Consider the following 24,987-nt stretch of genomic DNA (forward strand, 5'->3'; position numbering starts at 1 on the left):
ATTACAGCCACATTTTCTCCGCACAGAAGACACACAGGTTTGCCTCTTACCTCCGTAAACATGTACTCTGCCTGGCCTGAAACACCCTGTTCTCAGAAAGTTGATCTCTGCTCTGACTACTGATGAATAATGAAGCCGCTTGTGCGCGCTGCAGTGACATCGCGGGCTACCGTTGCATTGTGGGAAATGTAGTGTTGGTGCGTGCAAAACACCAGCGGGCGGCTGTGGCCTGCGGGCCGGTTCTAATAGTAATTAAATATCATCCAGGGGGCCATAGATAATCAATTCGCGGGCCGTAACTCTGACATATGTGGTGTAGACAATTCAAAAAAGGTGTGGAGAGCAGGATGTTGTTGCACAGCAATGACTCTGAGACTCTAAGAGTGGTGTGAGCAACAGCCTGGGGGAAGAAGCTGTCTCTGTGTCTGCTGGTTTCGGCGTACAGAGCTCTATAACGCCGTCCGGAGGGGAGTAGTTCAAACAGACTGCAACCTGGGTGAGATGGGTCTGAAGAGATGTTACTTGCACGTTTCCTGGTCCTGGACAGGTACAAGTCTTGGATCGATGGGAGGTTGATTCCAATTATCTTTTCTCCAGTCCTGATTGTCCGTTGCAGTCTGTGCTTGTCTTGTTTGGAGGCCGATCCAAACCAGACAGTGATGGAGGTGCAGCGGACAGACTGGATGATGGCAGTGTAGAAGGTCTTCAGCAGCTCCCGCGGCAGGTTGAACTTCTTGAGCTGTCTCAGGAAGTACAACGTCTGCTGAGCCTTCTTCCGAACAGAGTCTATGTGGCCGGTCCATTTCAGGTCCCGAGAGATTGTGGTTCCCAGGAACTTGAAGGTGTCTGTGGCGAGAATAGTATTACTGCGGATAGTGAGGGGTGAAAGTGGTGAAGGGTCTCGCCTGAAGTCCACTGTCATCTCCATGGTCTTGAGCGGGTTCAGCTCCAGGTGGTTTTGGCTGCACCAGTGGACCAGCCGCTTTGGGGGGAATTTTTAGCAGCATGGGCGATAATTAGAGGTATCAATGTTTTTTTATTTATGTCATCGCTAACACACCGGGCGATTATTAGAATATTGGCGATAATTAGAATAAATACGGTAATTGATTAATAATTAGGGCGGCACGAGTGGTTACCACATCCGCCTCGCATTTTCCTCTTTTTGGTAATTTGCAAATATCATTCCTTTATACATTTTTTTAAATAGAACTATATTTCTGCTTTCCTTCATTTTATCTTCTAGCCCATTCCACACAGTTACTCCATAGGATGATATGCACCTGCTCCTGAGATTGGTGCGAGCATACCCCTTATCAAAGTTGCCTTTTCCTCTCAAATTATATCCCTTATCTTTTTAAATAAATACATTTTGAATGTTCCCTGGGAGTTTTTGAGTCTTTCCTCGATACATTATCTGTGCCAGTCTATTTGAATAAGTCCATTAGCTTTAAAGCGTTTGATCTTAAAAACAAATTATTTGTATAATCTTGAAATCCAACCTTGTGTTCTCATAGTTTTTTTTCTGTAGTATAATTGTTAGAGTGGTGCTCACTCTAACTTATTTTTGCAAGAACCACACGGGAGACAGTATGCCCTTTTTAAGCACTTGCAAATGGAGAGTCATTCGTCGCTGTGCGTACAGCGATGATCGAATGAAGTCTGACTCAGGCCTCTTGCAAGAGCATTTTTATTGAGAGAAACAGGGTGGGGTGAGAGTGGACAGGATGGGGTTGAAGCCCCTGACCTCTGGTCAAAGCATAGCAGGGGGTGTTTTACGACGTTGTGTAAACAGAACAACTTTGATTGCTTCCTCTGCATCTGGTCAATCAGCTCAAAAAGATCTTAGCACTTTGTTCTACTACTTTTGTTAAGACAGGACAAGGTAGGTTAATTATTACAGGTTACATTCCAACATAAGCACAGGATCAAACTAATCTATCAACCCTAACATATCCCTCCTGTTTATCATATGATTGTCACCCCAATCAACAAATACAAATACATGAAGAAAGAAGAATAGTAAAAATAATATTAAAAAAAATCAATAAAAAAACAGAGATGATAGGGGACGGGTTAGGGATCGTGAAGGATGATACATGATAAAAACAACAAACAATGACAGTAATAATTTCCAGTGAAGATGAGGTGTTTCTTCAATACTCCAGTCCAAATTTAGTGTGTGAGTGAACAACCTGCGGCAAGATGTTTTAATGCAGGAAAAGTCTCACACGGTCCCTCTGCCTGAGGCGACCAGAATTGTCATGTCTCGTCCCCAGTTTTGCTATGTGTCTAGGTTGCCATAGTTTCTGTTCGCGTCGCCCCTCCCTTCCTGTGTCACCTCAATCAATGTAACCGCGGTCACCTGCCTCGTGTTTCGTGTTTTGTATTTAAGTCCTGTCTGCCCCTCGCTCACCGTCGGATCATTGCATGTGTTACTGTCATGATGTCTGTTTGGTTCCTGTTCCTGTCTTTGGTAATGTTACCCTGTCTTTTCATTCCACGTCTTTTACGGTCAGTCCTGTTGGTTTTGTTAGTAAGTCATGTCAGTTTGCCGAGTCTTTTTGAGTTTGCTCCAATAAACCCTGGTCCAAGCTGCACTTGGTCGCCCTGCTCCATTTCCACCCCGCATTCGTGACAGAATGATCCGACCATCACAGCAACCAGCGCTTGGACCCTCCACCACCAGCTCCCACTGCGACGCCCGATCCACGTCCATCGTCCGTGCAGGTTCCAGCGCGATCGGCTCCGCTGTCGCCATCGGACTTCGCTGCCGCGACGCCGGACCCGCGGTCGCCGGACCCGCGGTCGCCATCGGAGTGCTTCTGGCGACAGCAGCTTCGCGGCGCGATCGGACTTCGCTGCCGTAACGCCGGACCCGCGGCCGCCATCGGAGTGCCTCCTGGCGCCATCAGACTCGCGGCCGCCAACGGGCTCCTCCCCGGCGTCACCGGACCCGCGGCATTGCTGGGCCTCGTGCCAACAATGCCGGACCCGCGATCGTCACAGACCCTGCTCCCACTGCTGAACACTGACTCCTGCTGCTGCGTGCAGCTCTGGCGTACGAATGCCGCTGATCGCGGTCCGGACTTTCAAATGTGGCTGATTGCGGCGAGGACTTTTTTTTTTTTTTAGCCGCCCGAGTGCGGTTTTGTGTGAGTGGCCGCCCGAGAGCGGTTTGTGTGAGTTGCCGCCCGAGTGCGGTTCAGGTTCTGTGTGAGTTGCCGCCCGAGTGCGGTTCAGGTTCTGTGTGAGTTGCCGCCCGAGTGCGGTTCAGGTTTGTGTGAGTTGCCGCCCGAGTGCGGTTCAGGTTCTGTGTGAGTTGCCGCCCGAGTGCGGTTCAGGTTCTGTGTGAGTTGCCGCCCGAGTACGGTTCAGGTTCTGTGTGAGTTGCCGCCCGAGTGCGATTCAGGTTCTGTGTGAGTTGCCGCCCGAGTGCGGTTCAGGTTTGTGTGAGTTGCCGCCCGAGTGCGGTTCAAGTTTGTGTGAGTTGCCGCCCGAGTGCGGGTCAGGTCCCCAGTGTGGGCCGCGATTGTGGCCCTGGGCCCCTGAACGCCGCCGAGTGCAGTTCTGTCCCCCCAAGTGCTGCTGATTGCGGTTCAGGTCCCCAGTGTGTGCCGCGATTGTGGCCCTGGGCCCCTGAACACCGCAGAGTGCAGTTCTGTCCCCTAAAGTTGCTGCAGATTGCGGTTCAGGTCCCCAGTGTGTGCCGCGAGTGTGGCCCTTGGCCCCTGAACGCCGCTGAGTGCAGTTGTTTCCCCAGTCGCCGCCGAGCGCGGTTCAGGCTGTTTCTAAAACCGGTAGGGTCGTCTGGACTGGTGCGCTTCCCCCCCGCGTGCCGCCGTGGGGGGTTGGGGTTTTGGGACTTCGGGAGCCGTCCCTCGTGGGGGGGGTTCTGTCATGTCTCGTCCCCAGTTTTGCCATGTGTCTAGGTTGCCATAGTTTCTGTTCGCGTCGCCCCTCCCTTCCTGTGTCACCTCAATCAATGTAACCGCGGTCACCTGCCTCGTGTTTCGTGTTTTGTATTTAAGTCCTGTCTGCCCCTCGCTCACCGTCGGATCATTGCATGTGTTACTGTCATGATGTCTGTTTGGTTCCTGTTCCTGTCTTTGGTAATGTTACCCTGTCTTTTCGTTCCACGTCTTTTACGGTCAGTCCTGTTGGTTTGTTAGTAAGTCATGTCAGTTTGCCGCGTCTTTTTGAGTTTGCTCCAGTAAACCCTGGTCCAAGCTGCACTTGGTCGCCCTGCTCCATTTCCACCCCGCATTCGTGACGAGAATGCTATCAATAAAAGACATAAGAAAAACAGAAACAGTACATCATTGTATCCATCACTTGCGAAGCATTTTCGATGGTCAAATCATTAAGTTTCTGTAAAATATGTACGGCTAAACAGCATCATCGCAATCATCTTTCCGCAGCGCGTCATAGTCATCACATTTGACATGTCTGATATGTTGTATTTGCACCTGTGCTATGGTAGAAGATAAAGATTTTGATACAGCAGACTTCAAACACGGGACAACACAGGTCGTAAATAAGCACAATAACACCAGCACAACAAGCACAGGAGTCACAAAATTTCAACAGCAGTTGCCACCAGTTGCCAGAGAATAGCCATGAAAAGAAATCCCATTGATGTGGGACTTTGTCTTTTGACATGGCCCGCTGTTCTTCAGTGAATTCATGGCGTCGTTGATGCATGTCATTTTCTCCTGGTATGTATGTGCAACAGGAAGTCCCAATAATGTGGCACACGCCACCTTGTGCTGCCGTCAACAAGTCCAGAACCATCCTGTTTAGCAAGACCATCAGTCTAATAGCCTGAACCTTTCTATTTTTTCCATCGTTGACTTGCCGTGAGAGATTCACAAAGGATTGAAAACGATAGTTCAGTGTCTCGATGAAGAGTGATTGTTTTCCAACTCCGATCCAAGGAAAAAGCGCATGAACAACTTTGTCTCCGACGGACCATACTTTATGGTCGTCTGGAACATTCGCACCCCAGACAGGGTCATGAGGGTCAAAGGTTGCAACCGCCCTGCGTCGACGTCCAGAAGAGTTGTGTGCTGTCGTCAGCTGATGATGTTGTATCCTGTAGGTGTGGTCTGTCACCCACACTGGTGCACACACTCCTGTCCAGTTGGCGGGCAGCATCGGACAACTCTTGTGACCACAAAGCCACGATCCGTTCTGAATGAAGTAGGTCCCGTCCGATGGTGCAGCCATGTTGGTAGGAGAGCCCTTACGCCTTGAAATGGCTCTCCCATCCTGGCACTCAGCGGTGATGTCCAAAGCTCCCATCCAGTTTCCTCCTGGAGAGCAGTCGTTAATGCATTCGTGGGTTTCATTTTCTTCGATGAAACACGTGTAGTCCATTCCAGGTAGCCTCTTTGTTTAGGCCACTTGTGGCAACTGTCGTCCTTCAACAGTCACATTGGGATTAATCCATAAGAGTTCGATCACAGATTCATTTCTGCGAGTCCAGGGCGGTAGGGGTAGCGTCACTGACTGTGACAGCACGGTGTTGAAATCCAACTCCACCTATAGATGTCGTGCATTTCGCTTCGGTGACAGTCATTGTTCTGGCCTCCGGGTGAACTTGAGTTTGGAACACACAGCATCCCTCCTGTGTGTGGGATCGCACCGTGAACGTCACACACCGGTACCAAGTGTTGGTTTCGTATGGGTTTCTGGGGTCCCATTGACCAGTCCTCAAAGTTCTCATCGTGTGACCATCGTTTTCCACGGTTGACATTGTCAATCGGTCCATTCAGATGAGCCCATAATCCATAGCACGCTCCAACCACAACGCAGCAGAGGATCCACCTGGCATGTGGAGCCCCGTTGCTACTAGGATGGCAGAAACACCGATATTTCCCATTGCCAAGTCAGAGTGGGGATCTTATGGATTCCATTCTTCACCAACATTGAGACGCCCCGCCCTAAACAACGAGGCCCCTTTGGAGTCAGACTTCCCCATAACTCCGAAAATGGGGTACAGCACTCTCTGTAACGTCCAGTGGCTGAGGTGAAACTTCGCTGGGCCTTCCAGCAATGTTCAGTGCAGTGGGGGTAGTCAGCAAGACGTGGAATGGTCCCTCCCACCATGGCTGGCCCAGTTTGTCCTTTTTGATGACTTTTATGTCGTCCCAGTCTCCTGGCTTGGAGCAGTTGTTGACCTGTGGGGAAGAAAGATCAGGCAGCAGTAAATTTGCATTTGACACATCTTTCAGTTTGAGTGCTCTGATCATGCCAAGGACTGTTCTTCGTCTGTTCTTTGCAATTCTTGTAGTCAATTTTATTGCCCTTTTGAACTGGGCAGATAGGAGTGTTTGCGGGAAGAGTTTGAGCACTTCCTAATGAGTCCTCCCAAAGACCATTCATGACAGGGGCTTTCCCATTTATTGCCTCCTGTTTTAAAGGAGATTCTCTGATCTTGGTTGGATTTGTACTGGGGTAATGGACATTAAAAGTCCTACATCAGATGGGCCCTTTGTCCACAGTTTCTCAGGAAGCCCAGCCAATTCCCCCTCCTCCTTTTCATTCAAACAAGTGTTGATTAGCCAGGGAAGCGCATAAGCGCGTGCCCTTAACACCTACACCACTTCCTCATTGCTTATTTAGTCACTTTTCAATCATTTTCCAATTGTTTACAGCAAAAGTTTGAAAAGCTTGAGAAAATTTTAACTTAATGGTATGACGCCAAATGTATTAGAGAATTCATATGTCGTAAAGTGTTGTATTTTTACTATCTTTCACTATCTGCCCTACTCCCTCCCTCCTTCTGAGGCTTGGCAACGCCCATGCCTCACACCTTGACAAACGTTTTTGGGAGAATGTGTTCTTTACTACATATGATTCTATCATCATTTAATTTGACTTTCTTTCCAAAACGCTTCTCAATTTCCCAGTTCACACATCTTCTGCATGTGTTACTGGTTCTCCAGTTTTTTCTCTAGTTAATTATCAATCCAAAAGCAACCCTTTTTGTTTTTTTCCCTTAGCATTTAACTTACTCAAAACTAACTTACTCTACTAATTTTCCATAGTAGCCTCCAACAACTTCAACCATTCGACCTGTATTTTCCTTTCATTCAGGCAATTATTCATCAATGCTCATTGCATCTCACACACAGTCTCCAAAAAGGAGTCTTTCTATCACATTGGTCCCAATTCATCCAAGCTCTCCACACAACATTCATATACCATTTTCAACTCAAGGTTCCTGATAGAACAATCCACCAGTCCAAAAAAAACTCAACACAAAAAAAAACTGCTGGCAAATTAATCAGAATTTTTTTCTTTGTTTTTAAATTTAAAGAACTCAATCTCTCAGATTCAGCTCGCATATAGAAGTTTGTATAATCTTATAACACAACCAATCAATTATTCCTATTAAATGTAGCATTCCAATGTCTTAAATTCACAATTTTGCTTCTTCCAATTCCATAAAGCATGTTCTGTCGTTTTTTTTTTTTTTACGAATTTCTCATGAGGGCTCGACACTAACATGCACAGTTTCTGCTCGCAAACAGATTTCTCTCTTTTCCTCTCATTTTTATCTTTCAAAATCGTTTCTGTTCTGCGGTGCAAGTTGGATAGACCACAGTCTAGCAAATTTCTTTACACTAAAAGTTTAGCCAATTTTCATCATTTTAACACATACGCACACACATGCACAGCTCTCGCGCGCGAAAGGTAGGTCCCAGCACAAATGATTCGTCACAGGCTGGCCATTTCCTGCAGTCGATCATGAGCTGGTCCCTCTCACGCACACGAGAACAGCACATTCTAATTTTTTATTTATCTTCTAGAACAGGGATGGGCAAACTACGGCCCGCGGGCCACATCCGGCCCACGGAACCGTTTAATCCGGCCCGCCAACCCTGAACAAATTGTATTATTAAACATTTTTTTTGGTCATTTTGCCTGCAATGACTGCGTTTCCCCAGTAGATGGGGAACCGCTCGCCTGCGCATTTACTACCGGAAGCCGTGTCAGAAAGCTCGGTGCACACTCACAAGTGCGTGTACGTACTCAGTAGTACGGACATGGCGCACTCGCGCTCTATTTGTATCAGTCCCGAATTTAGAGCGTGGGCTGTGACGACAGCATTCTTGTAATTCGCGCGCTGAGCTTTCAGATACAGTTTTACGCTAAAGCCACCCACAAACCTTCCCCTGGAATCCTTCTATTAAAATGAGTCGTCCAAGGAAAAGCAAGGTGGACACAGTGCCGAGTGTTTAAAAAAGAGTGGCCAATTTGGCTCGACGTACGCGACGTGACGTTCAGCCACATCAACATCAACCCGTCACAGTAAATGGACCAACACCTCGGATCTCTCCTAAGAATTGCCACAACAAATTTTACTCCAGACTATGACGCACTAGCAAAAAAGGGAGACCAACAACACTGTTCCCACTGAAAATGAAGGGGAGGCTCTCTTTTTGAAGCTTTCAACCACACTTTAACACAATGCACTTCTCTCTCTTTTCTTTCCTTTCTCAATCCCTTTGGCTTCCTAGCCACACTCCCCTCCAAAGGTTCTACCACAACGTTCCACATTTCAACTTGCAACTTTCCTTATACTCCATACTTTTTCTTCCACTTCGGCATGTATTGCATACAATTAAGAAATCTACTCGCCATGAACTTCTCATCTCCTTCAAGAGCTAGAGATTTACCGTTTTTATTTCCCATCTTAACTTGGTATTTTAGGTTTATACCATTTTTTTTCACTATTTTTTCTTTCTTTGAGGATCCTCAATGCAGGTTTAAATTGACCTTTCCACAAATTCTCTTTGTAGCCAATTTATCCTACCAGTCATACTAAACCACACAAACTCCAGCGCGTTTTATTTTTAGGCCTATCCAGGATGGGTGTAAAACCCTCCCAAACAGCTTGGAAAGAAAACGGACAAAAAAAAGAATCTACGCCCTTCTTCAATTAGGAAAAAGAAGCTCTGTTTTTTCTTAGCCCGTTCCTTCCATTGGGACTAGAATCCCAGCTGTTTCTTGGCTTGGAAAAACCAAAGCCGTATTTCTCATAGCTCAGACAAACCAAAGCCGTATGTCTCGTAGCTCGGACAAACCAAAGCCGTATATCTTGTGCAACTTTAACTTTTTACGCGTTTCACAACAACACTATCACACAACTTTAGGGCTTTAACTTACTTGTCCCCTGGTTCCTTGCACTGCCGGACCTCGTCAATCCACCTCTGTCAGACGAAGGCAGACCTAAGATGCTGGCCCAGCGAAGAATTCTCTTCCCAGGACTTTGTTTTCCAGGTCCTCCTAATGGACGCTGGCTTGTCGACAATGCAGCACGTCCTCCTCCGTCAGCCAGATGGCGGGTATGAGAGAATCCGGGTCATGGCACCAAAATGTTAGCGTGGTGCTCACTCTAACTAACCAGCTCAGTGGCCTAGTGGTAGAGTGTCCGCCCTGAGACTGGAAGGTTGTGGGTTCAAACCCCGGCCGGGTCATACCAAAGAATATAAAAATGGGACCCATTGCCTCCCTGCTTGGCACTCAGCAGTAAGGGTTGGAATTGGGGGGTTAGATCACCAAATGATTCCAGAGCGCGGCGCCGCTGCTGCTCACTGCTCCCCTCTCCCCCAGGGGATGGATCAAAATCACACGGGGATGGGTCAAATGCAGAGGACAAATTTCACCACACCCAGATGTGTGTGTGACGATCATTGGGACTTTAACTTTAACTTATTTTTGCAAGAACCACACGGGAGACAGTATGCCCTTTTTAAGCACTTGCAAATGGAGAGTCATTCGTCGCTGTGCGTACAGCGATGATCGAATGAGGTCTGACTCAGGCCTCTTGCAAGAGCATTTTTATTGAGAGAAACAGGGTGGGGGTGAGAGTGGACACGATGGGGTTGAAGCCCCTGACCTCTGGTCAAAGCATAGCAGGGGGTGTTTTACGACGTTGTGTAAACAGAACAACTTTGATTGCTTCCTCTGCATCTGGTCAATCAGCTCAAAATATCTTAGCACTTTGTTCTACTACTTTTGTTAAGACAGGACAAGCTAGGTTAATTATTACAGGTTACATTCCAACATAAGCATAGGATCAAACTAATCTATCAACCCTAACAATAATTAATGGTTTAAAGTGCTTATGTGTGCATTTCCCCATATCTTCACACAGTAAGTCAAATATGGTAAGACAAGACAACCATACAGAGTATACAACATTCTCTGCTCCAGAATATGTTTTGCTACATTAGTTCTAACGTATCTTATATGAGGTTTCCAACAGAATTTATTGTCTAATATTACTCCTAAAAATGTGATCTCATAAACTTGTTCAATATTGACATTATCTATTGTTACTTGAACCTGTGTATCTATTTTACGGTTTTGTCTACATTGATGATGATGATGATGATAGAACTTTATTCATCCCACAGCGGGAATATTCACTCGTCACAGCAGCACATATGAGTGCAAGAATAATACAAGTGCAAGAATAAAACAAGTGCCATAATTTCAAAAAAGGGTAAAAAACAGACAAGGACAAATACAAGTACCGCTAGTAGAGACGAAACACATTAATTTAACAGGTGCCACGCATGTTGTAAAGTCTGACAGCAGAGGGAACGAAGGACCTGCGGAACCGTTCTTTCCTACACCGAGGGTGCAAAAGTCTGCCGCTAACGGAGCTGCTCAGGGATCGCACAATCTCATGGAGGGGGTGAGAGAGCTGGTGGAGGTTGGAGACCTGGAACCTGCTGGATTTTCCAGCACCGCCGTAACCCTTTTAGGCATTGAGTTCGAGGTCTCCAACATCCACCAGCTCCGTGATGTCATCATGGAAGAGTCGAAGAGGATTCCAGCGGCGACCTGTGAAGCTCTGGTAAACTCCATGCCTAAAAGGGTTACGGCGGTGCTGGAAAAAAATGGTGGCCACACAAAATATTGACATTTGGGTCAAAGTTTGACATTTTCAGTTGGGGTGTACTCACTTTCGTTGCCAGCATTTTACACATTCATTGTTGTATTTTGAGTTACTTTGAAGTAACAATACATTTACTTTGCTATCCAAGCTCTACAGTGACGACTTAACATTGTCTCAAAGTGTCATTTCTTCAGTGTTGTCCCATGACAAGATATAATTAGAACATTGCAGAAATGAGAGGGGTGTACTCACTTTTGTGAGATACTGTAAGTCAACGCTCAACTTCTGATGTCAAACAACACGACGGCACACATTACATAATTAACTGCGCGTAACGGTTCCGCTATACTACAAACCGGATTCGGTTGAAGTTGGGAAATTGTGTAAAATGTAAATAAAAACAAAATACAATGATTTGAAAATCCTTTTCAACCTATATTCAATTGAATACACTACAAAGACAACATATCTAATGCTCAAACTCATAAAGTTTATTTTATTTTTCAAATAATAATCAACTTAGAATTTCATGGCTGCAACACGTGCAGTAGAAGTTGGGAAAGGGCGTGTTTACCATTTCGTTACATCACCTTTCCTTTTAATAACACTTAAACGTTTTGGAAGAGAGGAGACTAATTTTCTTAGCTTCTCATGTGGAATTCTTTCCCATTCTTGCTTGATGAACCGCTTCAGTTGTTCAACAGTCCGGGGTCTTCCCTGTCGTATTTTACACTTCATAATGCGCCACACATTTTCAATGGGAGACAGGTCTGAACTGCAAGCGGGCCAGGGGAGAACCTGGACTCTTTTACTTCGAACCCACGCTGTTGTAACACGTGCAGAATGTGGCTTGGCATTATCTTGCTGAAATAATGAAAAAGACGTCGCTTGGATGGCAGCATATGTTGCTCCAAAATGTGTATGTACTTTTCAGCATTTATGTTGCCTTCACAGAAATGTAAGTCACCCATGCCATGGGAACTAATGCACCCCCGTACCATCACAGATGCTGGCTTTTGAACTTTGCGTTGATAACAGTCCGGATGGTCCGCTTCCTCTTTGGTCCGGAGGACACGACCTCCGGTGTTTCCAAAAACAATTTGAAAAGTGGACTCATCATACCACAAAACACTTTTCCATTGTGCATCAGTCCATTTTACATGAGCTCAGGCCCAGAGAACCCGGCGGCGTTTCCGGATGTTGTTCATATACGGCTTTTGCTTTGCATGGTAGAGTTTTAACCCGCACTTACTGACGTAGTGACGAACTGTATTTACTGACAGTGGTTTTCTGAAGTTTTCCTGAGCCCATTTGGTGATATCCTTTACACACTCATGTCGGTTTTTAAAGCAGTGCCGTCTGAGGGATCGAAGGTCACGGTCATTCAGTCTTGGTTTCCGGCCGTGGCGCTTACGTGCAGTGATTTCACCAGATTCTCTGAACCTTTTGATGATATTATGGACCGTGGATGTTGAAGTCCTGAAATTCTTTGCAATTTTGCTTTGAGAAATGTTGTTCTTAAACTGTTCAACTATTTTCTCACGCAGTTGTGGACAAAGTGGTGAACCTGGCCCCATCCTTGCTTGTGAATGAGTGAGCATGTTTGGGGAGGCTCCTTTTATACCCAATCATGGTACCCACCTGTTCCGAATTAGCTTGATCACATGTGGGATGTTCCATATTGGTGTTTGATTAGCTTTTCTCAGCTTTCTCAGTATATTTTGCCACCTTCCCCAACTTGTACTGGACCTGTTGCAGCCATGAAATTCTAATTTAATTATTATTTGGCAAAAAACAATTAAGTTTATCAGTTTGAACATTAAATATGTTGTCTTTAGTGTATTCAATTGAATATGGGTTGAGAAGGATTTTCAAATCGTTTTAATGTTTTTATTTACATTTTACACAATTTCCCAACTTCAACCGAATTCGGTTTGTAAATCACCATAAATGAAATGCTCTCGGCAACACACCAAACACAAGTCATAGAGACAACAAAATACATTTGCTGGTGACCGTTAGTCACCGTGCCGCTGCGTAACGGCTACTCGTACGATGCGAGGCAAACTTAAAGGAGCGCGCCGAAGCTATCAATCAAACGGCGAACACGCGAAACAAACCGTGATCAGACAAACGGCACAACAGTAGACAGTAGTAACAATGAAATGTATATACTCACTTTGTGTCAAAGACGCACATGATCACAGCAACATACTCAGTCGATACCAGCAACCTTTAACTTACCGCTGCGCACAAGTGAATGGGCATAATGTCTAGACACCGAATGTAGGACGACCCCCACTTTTTCAGTCTTATTTCAATGCAAAAAACATCATCTTATATTCGGGCCAATACGGTACTTTGATTCAGGCTACAATTGCGAGCGCCATTACAAGAATGATGCGATAAACACATTACAATACACATTATGATAACCAATATTGATGGATTAGTCGTGCGGTAACATGAGGTTCCGCTGTTCGATTCCCGCTCTGCCTGAGTTACGTAGGTCGCACCTGATTATAAGTCGCACCCCCGGCCAAACTATGAAAAAAAACTGCGATTTATAGTCCAGAAAATACGGTCTTTGAAGAGAGCTAATTTCGACCTATATAATCGACAGGCTGAGGCTTCTGTCAGACCCTAGTTCCAAATCAATCAATCAATCAATCAATCATTCAATCATTGTCGAGTGGGATTACTTACTCAATTTAACTCTGTACTTGGTGTTTCAGTGAAGCCTGTGGATCACACTATCATCATTGTGGCCACAGTCGTGTTCGTCGCCACCATGGTGCTATCGGTGGGCGTTGGCATTTTTGTTTACAGAAGACAACAGGCCCAATTGTTGTAACGGAATGTCACCGCGGCAACAAGCGAATGGTGAGTAAGATCGGTCATCAATATTCAGTATTCAACACATCTATTTCAGTTGTGGTGCAAGTTTTACAAAACAATTTGTTTCAATGAATGAATCTTTATTTTTAACATGATTTAAAGAATAAAAACAATAAAAAACAAACAACATAAAACAAACAACAAACAATATATATCACTGTTCAAAAAGGAGTAGGAAGAAGCCTAGGCTTAGCATGTCCTACCACTATCCATCACTTAGTTCCAAGTGAGAACATTAAAACTTCAAAAGAACAAAAGTAAAACAACAAAAATATCTTATAATCCAAAAGCTTAACAGTAGTCGCCTTCATTTTCCTCTTTTTGGTAATTTGCAAATATCATTCCTTTATACATTTTTTTAAATAGAACTATATTTCTGCTTTCCTTCATTTTATCTTCTAGTCCATTCCCCAAAGCTACTCCATAGGATAATATGCACCTGCTCCTGAGATTGAAGCGAACTGTACATGTACAGGATGGGGTTGAAGCCCCTGGCCTGCTGATCAAAGCATAGCAGGGGGTCTTTTACGACGTTGTGTAAACAAAGCAACTTTGATTGCTTCCTCTGCAGCTAGTCAATCAGTTCAAAAGATCTTAGCACTTTGTTCTACTACTTTTGTTAAGACAGGACAAGCTAGGTTAATTATTACAGGTTACAGGCTGCCGACGCTCTCTTAACCCAGTCTTACAGGATGACCTCCTCTGCCTTGGAGGCAGACTGAAGAATGCGGATGTGGCCATTGAACTTAAAAACCCCGTCATTCTCCCAAAGGATCCTGGGAGGCAAGCGGCTCGTTAACTCAACTATCCACAAGTGCGTCACCTGTCACAGACTTAGAGGACGGATACAGGTACAGCAAATGGCAGATTTGTCCGCAGCGCACCTTACAACCTGCCCTCCCTTCACGTATGTGGGCCTGGATGTTTTCGGACCCTGGCACATTCCCACCAGACGCACCAGAAGGACGCAACCTAAGAGCAAGTGCTGGGCCATACTATTCTGCTGCATGAGCTCCAGAGCAATTCACATCGAGGTGATTACCTCAATGGACACCTCAAGTTGAATAAACGGGTTGAGGCATTTCTTTGCCATAAGAGGACCAGCCAAACAACTGAGGTCAGACTGCGGCACAAATTTCCTTGGGGCCTGTAAAGAACTTGGGCTGAGTGTAGATCAACCAGACAGCACGGTGCAGCGGTACCTGCACAAACAAGAATGCTTCTGGGTGGTTAACCCGCCTCATGCCTCACACATGGGGCGTTCATGGGAGCGACTCATTGGTGTAGCCCGAAGAATCCTTGATTCAATGCTCCGTGATCACAGCACTCGCTTAACTCATGAAAGTTTGTCTACACTAATGGCAGAAGTGATTTTGGCCACTTTACTGTAGTTAGTCATTCTAATGTCACTTTAGACTGTTCTGTCATGTTACTCGGCTGTATGTCATGGCATATTTATTTCAGACACCTTCAACTTTGCACAACACTCTTGCTCATGTTGGTCAGAGCACAAAATAAAGACACAATCTTGTCAAGGCATGTTTTGTCTTGACCTTGGCATGGCAACACAATATTGAATGGTACTTTTGTTGACAAAAATGTGTGTTTTGTTCTGACAGTTGCAATCACCCTTTCCACATGAATTCGGAGATGGGCAATTTTCTTTGTGTTTTCCACATCTCTAGTTTCCAACTGACAGTGTCCTTTTGTGAAGGCAGGGATCTTTACCCCAGCACACATCCTCAATATCAAAGCCACGATCAGCGAACACCACATCTCTGGGTAGTAATTTATGAAAATGCAGAGAACACACTCATCGACACCGAGATTGTGTGGAAAGTTATGTTTGGTTGTCTTGCAGCAGCGACCCATGCTCGCCGCCGACGCTTATGAGTGATTCCATCCTGTACAGGGAGAGGAGTGAAACCACGTTTCCAAAAATGGATGAAGTGAAACCAATCACACAGGAAGCTAAAGCTGAAATTCAGGACACGGACATCACTGCAGGTGAGGGTAAGAGTGTTGAAAAAGCTGAAGTTCAGGACATAGACATCATTGCAGGTAAGGGTCAGAGTCTTGAAAATACCCAATATCCAAAGAGGGAAAGGAGACCACCTAAGTACTATCATGATTATGAATGTAAGATCAAATGTGATGATGGATCACGTGAAGTGATCACTGAAATGTATAAAATTCTATTTATAGCACTTAACCTGCTGGTCTTTGTGTCACATTTTAGGAACCCGGGAGTAGTGCCTGTAAGTTAAATGAACGTGAAAAGTAAATTAGCTACAGCATGAGGTTTACATTTATTTATTTTCATTTATTAATTTATTGTGTAATATGAAACCTCGGATTTGAAAGGGTTTCTCATTTGTTGGACTATAACTATATGTTATTATTATTATTTGTTTACAAGGCAGTAAGTGGTTGCAGTTTGATTTCATACCCAGGAAGCACAATTGTGTCTGTGATTACAAAGGAAAGAGCATCTCATGTCACAAGTCGTTCAGAAAGAGAATCATTTTTATTGTTATAATTGAATGCGGGTAGCGAGGATGGAAATCTTGCATTTAGACATTGATGGACACATTTTCTAAGATTTCTATGATTAGGACTGAATGCTTGATAAACAGAAAATGCAAACAAGTTTTCTTTTGGAAGAAAAACAAGTTGGTTTCTATGGTCTTGGGTTACATCTTCAGGAAGCCCAAGTGGTGGACTGGATGGTGGTCCGAGTAGTGGTCCAGATGGGTTGTGTTCATAAGCAGTAACAGGTTGTGCGAGTGGACAAGGTGGTGGTCTAGGTGGGCTGTTTTCTTCTGGAGCAATTGGTGTTCGCCAGGCAGGTCTTTGTGGAAGTCTAGGCGATGGTTTAGGTTTGCGAGGTCAAATTTCAGGTTGATTGTTTTCATCCAGAGTAACAGATGATCCAGGTAGTGATCCAGGTTGGCAGGGTGCTATTCCAGGTGAGTTGTTTTTAGCTGGAGTAAACCGTAATGGCAGGGGGTGTCCTGAAGGTGGTCCAGGTGGTGGGGTAGGTTGGTAATTTGGTGTCCAGGTGGTTTTCATCCAGGAAAATAGGTGGCTGTACTGGTGTCTGGTATTATTGGTCTGGGTGGCTAATTGGGATATGAAATAGAATGTGGTCCAAATGGTGGCCCAGCCTGAAAAGGTGGTGGTCCAGGTGAATAATTTTCCTCTGCAGTACCAGGTGGTCTGTGTGACCCCTGGGCTATAAAATTAATTAACCTAATTTTGCCCAGGTGGCCAAATTGGTAGTGGGCCACTTGGCAGATTTTGACCTGGGCCTTATGGACATGGTCTTGGTGGCCAAGGTAGCCATGGTGCCTGAGGAAAATTCGGAAAGAATACTGGTGGACCAGGTGGTCCTGGGGGTCCAGGTGGTCCTGGTGGACTAGGTGGTCCTGGTGGTCCAGGTGGTCCTTCTGGTCCAGGAGATCCAGTTGGTCCAACTGGACCTCGAAAACCTCTTGGTCCTTGTCTGCCATTTGCTCCAGGTAGTCCTGGTGGGCCTCCTGGTCCGGGTGGGCCATCTGCTCCAGGTGGTCCTGGTGGGCCTTCTGCTCCTGGGTCACCATCTGCTCCAGGTGGTCCTTGTGGGCCTTTTGGTCCTATTGGTCCTGTCGGTCCTGTTGGTCCTGTTGTACCCTTTGGTCCTGTTGGACCATCTGGTCCATCTGGCCCTGGTGGTCCTGGAGGGCCAGGTGGTCCTGGTGGACCAGGCGGTCCACCGACTTCTCTTGATTCTGAACTGTCATCTTGAGTAACATTTACTTGTCTCTTTATTTGTGCACCCAGACAGCTGGCTCCTGCAATAGTTGACATTGACATCTCTGTAACCGTTAAATTACTTTTTGTTACCTGGAGTGAGATGACTTACCAAACAGGAGGGCAACAATGAACACCTTGAGAATGATCATTATGGCTTATGATGTCCTGAAAGACAAGTGAAAAGGAACAGTGAAGATATGTCTAGAGCAGTGGTGGCCAACCCGCGGCTCGCGAGCCGCATGCGGCTCCTTGCCTGGTTTCATGCGGCTCCTTTACGTTCATATCAACATTATGCGTGTTCGCTTCGCTTGAGTTCAATATATATTTATACAGTCAAACCTCAGTTGGGGGTGATAGTTGATGTGTGCTCATGTGTATGATGTGGCTCTTTGCGGTAACACAGTAAAAAATGTGTCTCTTAGTCTCTGACTGGTTGGCCACCCCTGATCTAGAGGAAGTCTATCAGGGAGGCATCATGTGAGAAATGGCTGCTTTGACAGTGTGAGTTTGTCAGGGCTCAGTTTCCATCGCTTGCCACAGGTTACCTAGACCAGGGGTCCCCAACCCCCGCGGACCGGTATCGGTCTGTGGGTCACTTGGTACCGGGCCGCCAAGCCGCACAGAAAAAAAAAATATATTTTGTTTATCGACAATAAATTAATTCAGGTCAAGACACTCGTCCCGGTCATGTGACATGTCACCTCAGTCGAGCCCGCGAAGCAAGCAAATATGAGCAAGAAACAGAGATGTTTGGAAAGCTTCTTCGGAATGGGAAAAAAGCCCAATGAGGAGACAGAAGAAGAAGAGGCTACGACTTCTAAGAAAAGGAAAGCTGCATTTAAAAGAAAATTTCTGGAGTCCTATTTAAAATATGGATTTATCGCCAACAGATGACTGACGCACCAAGCCCACTCTGCGTAATATGTGGCGACAGGCTAGCTGACGAGGTAATGAAGCCTTCAAAACTGCTTCGGCACATGGAGACCAAGCATCCTGTATTAAAAGACAAACCTTAACCACTTCGGGTGTCATTGTCTCCGATTACACCTACATGGGACCGGTTTGTTTATGAGAAACAAGCTCAGTGCTCCCACTAATTCAACGTAATGGTGAGTTTTATTTTTATGTCGTTTTTACTTGTTTTTATGCCAGTCGTATCATTTTATTTCATCGTATTTATATATTTATTAAAAATGTATAATTTATTTACATAAATGTATTTATTTACATAAAGGCCGGTCCGCGAAAATATTTCTGACACATAACCGGTCCGTGTGGCGCAAAAAAGGTTGGGGACCACTGACCTAGACTGTCCTTGGCAATAGGGCTTACAACTCTCTGCCAATCTTCATGTCGTTGCTGTTGGAATCCTCATAGCAACCAAAACTATTTTTTTGGAGGTACTTAAAATGTGTGCAATTGCTAATTGCTCATTTATTATACTGTCATTGCTTCAAATGCTACGAACATGACCATCACACTAGCACCAACCATGCTATTCAAAGTCCACAGTCACACTAAGCCCCTGGCACACGCATTGGGAGATGCTAACGGCGCCCTGATACCAGCCCTATTTGTTCCCTTTTTGCATTTGTTTGTGCTTGTGAAAGACTTTTTGTCTTATCAAAACATATTTTATCAACTTCAATTAAGTATTTGTTGTTACGCTACGCTTGGTGACAAGATCTATGCAGAGGACATACTATACAAGGAGATACTCTGCTCTTTCAAAACTGAACCTCCGGTGCAACTGCTGTCAGTTAAGTTGGTCATTACTTGTGCCATTTTTATTGTTTCATTTAGGTAGTCTCATAGTGGCCTACACAAAAAAAGCACATAGTGCTGTTTAATGCAGACAACTCATTCAAAACAGCTTTTAATTAGGTTTTTGTCCATATTAGAGAGTCTGATTGCACGAACTAGCTTAAAGTAAAATGTAGTCAACCGAGTGTTGTTCTTTTATTCAACTTTGTGTGAGGTGTACCATTTTTTAACATTGATGTTGTATTGGGTGTGTCATTGTTTTTCCATGTTTTTTAATGTGTGTGTGTGTGTTCATCATTCTAAATTATTGTGCATACCATCAAGTGACACACGCACATACGCACGCACACACACGCACACACACGCACACAAATCGTATTTCACCATAATAGCCGAATTAAGCTTTAAGACCTGCGGTGTGAACATAGCCGTAAAGAGAGAAAGTACTCACCACGCTTAGTCAAGTTGGCTCTTGGAGACCCTTTCGGCTCTTGCGTTGGTATTGGTCCTACTCCCGTGAACCTTCTATCTCCTCAAGGCGTTCAGCAGAGGTTTTAAATCATTGGTCCGGCCGCCTTTAAGGTGTAGCCTTTAAGGTGAGGCATTTAATTGCTTCTTCATTCATTTTAACAAAATTGCATTAATTAATTAGTTTCCATTGGTGCAATCCTGCCAATTGGCATTTTTTTCTTCTGCCACTTTAAAGTTAATTAAGTTACTTTGAAGTGAATAGGGCAGACAAAAGGTCACCGACGCTGTAGCCTTTTGTGGTTGTACTTGGAGTTCTCTTGTTTTCAAACAACCTGTATGCTGGGTACATGTTTCCTTTTTTTATTCGCTTGGTAAACAGCAATGACTAATCAGGATGAAATTGCACACTTGGTACAGAAAGGACAGTGGGGTGTGTTAAGAATATGTACCCATAAGCAAAAAGAGGGGAAGAAGATACAAACCTATCTGACCCGCTGTGAAAAAAGTAATTGCCCCCTAAACTTTATCGGGAGAGATTTGTTTCAGAATTATTCTGACAAATACACTTGTGATTTTCACACGTGTTTTTTGGATACACAAATATATTCGTAATTTTCGCATTGTTTTTGGATCCACAAATATTTTCAGGATTTTCACATACTATGTTTTTTATTGTTGTGTTTGCAGTTATCGTCTTTCGGCTGTTCCCGTTAGGGTTCACCACAACAGATCAATCGTTTCCATCTGACTCTGTCCTCTGTATCTTCCTCTGTCACACCAACCACCTCTGCATGTGCACCACATCCATAGACTTCCTCTTTGGCCTCCCTCTTCTTCTCTTGCCTGTTGACTCCATCCACAGCATCCTTCTGCCTATAGTATACCTCAGGTCCCGGGTAGTGTGTGTATTCATCATTTGTAAATATTCAATTCTGTGTTTGAATTGTCAAATATGCTAGCTACCAAGAAGTGTGTAGCTACAGACCCGCCTGCCACACGCAATAGAATAACGGGCGCGAAAGCTACATTGTAATCCTCAATCCGTAAACGGTGGCCTGATGGGTGGAGAGCTGAGCCTGGCTGTGGCACAGAGGTTTCACAATCCAGACAGAAGTCCAAACACTTTCCACACCATAGGAGTAATCCATCCGTCCATCCGTCCGTCCGTCCGTCCGTCCGTCCATCCATCCATCCATCCATCCATCCATCCATCCATTTTCTGTCCCCACGGGGGTCACGGGCGTGCTGGAGCCTATCCCGGCCGTCATCGGGCAGTAGGCGGGGTTGAACCGGGGTCCAGCCAATCACATGGCACACAAAGACAAACATCCATCCGCACACTCACTCACACCTATGGGCTATTTGGAGTGCCCAATCAGCCTACTAAGCATGTTTTGGGATGTCGGGGGAAACCGGAGTCTCCGGGGGAAATCCACGCAGGCATGGGGAAAACATGCAAACCGGGCCAGAAGTGAAATCGATCCCACAATCTCTGAACTGTGAGGCGGACGTGCCACCTGGTGCCCCACCGTGCAACGCATTAATGATAAAGAACTAGGAAAATGTAACAGGGCATTCCAGAGCTCTGAAGCCCAAATAGAGATTGCTCCCGAACCTGCTCTTTTTGGCTCTTGGAGTCAATAAAAGATCAGGATTTTGTGAACCAAGGTTTCGGGATGGAACATATGGATGGAACATAATCAATAACAAAACAGTAAATGAATCAAATCAACATATACATGGTGGCTGACTGTGGCAACCTGTTCAAGTATTCCTCTAAAACAGAGGAAATGCTCAGGAAATGCCATAAAAGACAGTACCTACTCAGAAAATTTCAATATTTTGGGGTCAACAAGGACATTCTCACCACATTCTATTCTGCCTTTATTGAAAATGCCATAACCTTTTCATTCATTTGCTGGTCTCGCGTCATCAGTTTGCAAAACAGAAATTACATGCTCAAATACAGTTAAAAAAGGGATACCAAGGTATTTGGGGGTGGCTTTCCGCACTTTGAAAGTGTTGTGTTTGCAAATGATTGCACTTCTGATGTCTTCAGACAGCTCCTTTGTTTTCCTGATTTCCAGGAAAGGGTGCCGATACCAGTGACACAGCACACGAGTTTTCGATGTTTTCCTCCCATTGTTTGTTTGAAATGGTTGTTTATCATTTGCTCGTTCATAAAAGACACAAGTTCTCCATTGAAAATAGAAAGTTTCACTTGATTCATTTTTTTTTCAGAAAATATTCCGCATTACCTACTTTAACTCCATTGGTGCCAAAAATGGTTAGCAGGAACTGGACTAATAATGCTGCTTACTCACCGTAGGGAGAAGTTAATCCACCGATGGACAGCTTATGTTACCAACCTCTAGCCAGGCCGACTTCAATACATTCATTTCTCCGCAACATTTTTCCATTATTTTCTGTCCCAACGGTGGAAATTATGGCATGCAGTTGTACCTATGAGTCTGGCAAATGTGTTAAATGCACATGAGAGTGTGGATGGTTGTTTTGTCTATACCAGGGGTGGGCAAACGTTTTGACTTGCGGGCCGAATTGGGTTCTAAATTTTGACCGGGGGACCGAACCAGGTGCAGATGGATGTAGTGTTTGTGTGAAGTAATATAAACGACACGTAAAGGTCATTGCATAAAAGGTTTTGGCCTTTAGTAGGTAGTAAAGCATGGATAATCAAAAAAAGCTTTTTGAAAACAAATGAAATTATTGACAGCATTAAAAAATATATATTTCACCAAAAAACTACGATCTTATTCTCATTAAATAAGACACTGTTATTATGAATAACAGTTTCCATCACTTCAGCGCCTGCAGGTCAGATTTATGAAAGATGTTTATCTAATGAGGCGAAATCACATCAAACGGAAAACATTCTGACCAAATACATCATCTTGAAGAATCTGTGAAAGAATACATCGAAATAAAGTACCGTAATTTTCGGACTATAAGTCGCACCGGAGTATAAGTCGCACCAGCCATAAAATGCCCAAAAAAGTGAAAAAACCCCATATATATGTATGTAAGTCGCTCCTGAGTATAAGTCGCCCCCCCACCCAAACTATGAAAAAAAACTGCGACTTATAGTCCGAAAATTACGGTAATAAAGAAATCAAAACGGGAACACGGTGACAGATACCTGAAAACCAGAGCAGAGCTTTAACTCACAAACACCGGTGATGGGACGGTGACGAAACTGCGTACAGACAGGAGGTGGAGCGGCTTGTCCACTGGTGCAGCCAAAACCACCTGGAGCTGAACCCGCTCAAGACCGTGGAGATGACAGTGGACTTCAGGCGAGACCCTTCACCACTTTCACCCCTCACTATCCGCAGTAATACTATTCTCTCCACAGACACCTTCAAGTTCCTGGGATCCACAATCTCTCGGAACCTGAAATGGACCAGCCCCATAGACTCTGTCCGGAAGAAGACCCAGCAGAGGCTTTACTTTCTGAGACAGCTCAGGAAGTTCAACCTGCCACTGGAGCTGCTGAAGACCTTCTATACTGCCATCATCCAGTCTATCCTCTGCACCTCCATCACTGTCTGGTTTGGATCGGCCTCCAAACAAGACAAGCACAGACTGCAATGGACAATCGGGACTGCAGAAAAGATAATTGGAATCAACCTCCCATCTATCCAGGACTTGTACCTGTCCAGGACCAGGAAACGTGCACCCAGGTTGCAGTCTCCGGACAGCGTTACAGAGCTCTGTACGCCAAAACCAGCAGACACAGAGACAGGTTCTTCCCCCAGGCTGTCGCTCTGATGAACTCACACCACTCTTAGAGTCTCAGAGTCATTGCTGTGCAATAACATCCTGCTCTCAACGCTTTATTTTGAATTGTCTGTATTATGTGTACTATGTGTCCACTCTGCATCCATTGCAGCCTGGTCATCCTAGAAGAGGGATCCTGTGGTATCTTCTCAAGGTTTCTCATTTCCCCTAGTAGGAGTTTTGAGTTTTTCCTTGCCCTCCTGGGAGTTTAAGATCAGGGGATGTTTGAGAATATTTGTCAATTTTCGCACATGTCCTGAGTGTTGTTAGTCACCCAAATGTTGAACAGAGGCTAAGATGTACCGAAGTCAGATTCCTTGTTTGGCATGCTCAAACATGGCCAATAAAAATTCTTGAATCTTGAATCTAGTGACCTTAAGAACTTTAAAAGTTAAGATTAGTCGCAAACAGACAGTGCGTCAATGTCCTTGAGCATCCTGCATTGTTTGAAAATGAGAATGGCCGCTAGTTTCACTCCCTGCTATTTGTACAAATTATTTTCAAAATGCATATTTTTTTTTTTTTACAACAAACTAGAGAAACTCCCCTTCATTTTCAGTGGGAATAGCATTGTTGGTCTCCCTTTTTTGCTAGTGCATCATAGTCTGGAGTAAAATTTGTTGTGGTCATTTTTAGGATAGAACTGAGGTATCGGTCCAATAACCTAGATCTGCGACGGGCTTTTTTGACGTTCATGTGGCTGAACGTCTGCTCACCCACGTAGGTCAAGCCAAATTGTCCACTCTTTTTTAACACTCGTCACTCAGTGTCCACCTTTCTTTTCCTCGGGCCACTCATTTCAACACGAGAAGGTTTGTGAGTGGCTTTAGCGTAAAACTGTATCTGAAAGCTCAGCGCGCAAATTACGAGAATGCTGACGTTACAGCCCACACTCGAAATTCGGCACTTATAGAAATAGAGTGTGGAGTGCGCCTGTTCCATACTACTGAGTACGTACACGCACTTGTGAGTGTGCACCGAGCTTTCTGACACGGCTTCCGGGAGTAAATGCGCGGGCAGACGCTTCCCCAATCTACTGGGGAAACATAGTCATTGCAGGGAAAATGACCATAAAGAAAGTTTAATAATACAATTTATTCTGGTTTGGCGGGCCTTACTAAAAGGCCCCGTGGGCCGGATGTGGCCCGCGGGCTGTAGTTTGCCCAAGGATGGTCTACACCTTATGCGCCCTGTATATCTCTGAATGTTACTTTAATATTTGCTTGCATCAGGTTGTCAGAACCATCAACAATGAAATGAAAGCAAAGTCCATTGCGACAAATTCATTGCAAAATATAAACCTAAACTCTGGAGGGCAAACTCTGGGTAATATACTCTCAATG

General features: G+C 44.8%; 2 protein-coding genes across 3 annotated transcripts in view; one reads left to right on the plus strand and one right to left on the minus strand.

Moving 5' to 3' along the window:
- LOC119124069 (major histocompatibility complex class I-related gene protein-like) overlaps positions 1–23,484 on the plus strand; it is a 39,625-nt gene extending 16,141 nt beyond the window's left edge. Inside the window, exons 5-6 of one of the 2 annotated variants that reach the window (XM_037253715.1) lie at positions 13,654–13,801; positions 23,439–23,484. In XM_037253715.1, the coding sequence (XP_037109610.1) occupies positions 13,654–13,772 (119 nt within the window). In that variant the 3' untranslated portion in view covers positions 13,773–13,801; positions 23,439–23,484. Of the gene's footprint in view, positions 1–13,653; positions 13,946–23,438 lie in introns of those variants that run through there. The other variant, XM_037253716.1, reaches the window with a different exon arrangement.
- LOC119124103 (cuticle collagen 34-like) lies at positions 16,725–19,949 on the minus strand. The gene is made up of 3 exons (XM_037253783.1): positions 19,827–19,949; positions 17,721–17,776; positions 16,725–17,649 (listed from the first exon to the last, which is right to left on the minus strand). Exons 2-3 carry the CDS (start codon positions 17,758–17,760, stop codon positions 17,129–17,131), a joined length of 561 nt encoding a protein of 186 aa, XP_037109678.1. The 5' UTR covers positions 17,761–17,776; positions 19,827–19,949; the 3' UTR covers positions 16,725–17,128.
- Positions 23,485–24,987: the final 1,503 nt, after the last annotated feature.

The sequence above is a fragment of the Syngnathus acus genome, chromosome 6, assembly GCF_901709675.1.
Source record: "Syngnathus acus chromosome 6, fSynAcu1.2, whole genome shotgun sequence".
Taxonomy (NCBI): Eukaryota; Metazoa; Chordata; class Actinopteri; order Syngnathiformes; family Syngnathidae; genus Syngnathus; species Syngnathus acus.

What these genes read in the sequence shown, in the direction of transcription:
- LOC119124103 (XM_037253783.1), bottom strand. Translation starts at nt 17,760, where the DNA reads ATGATCATTCTCAAGGTGTTCATTGTTGCCCTCCTGTTTG. An exon ending in CATTGTTGCCCTCCTGTTTG is followed by an intron (nt 17,650 to 17,720) that starts GTAAGTCATCTC and finishes CAACTATTGCAG; the next exon opens with GAGCCAGCTGTCTGGGTGCA.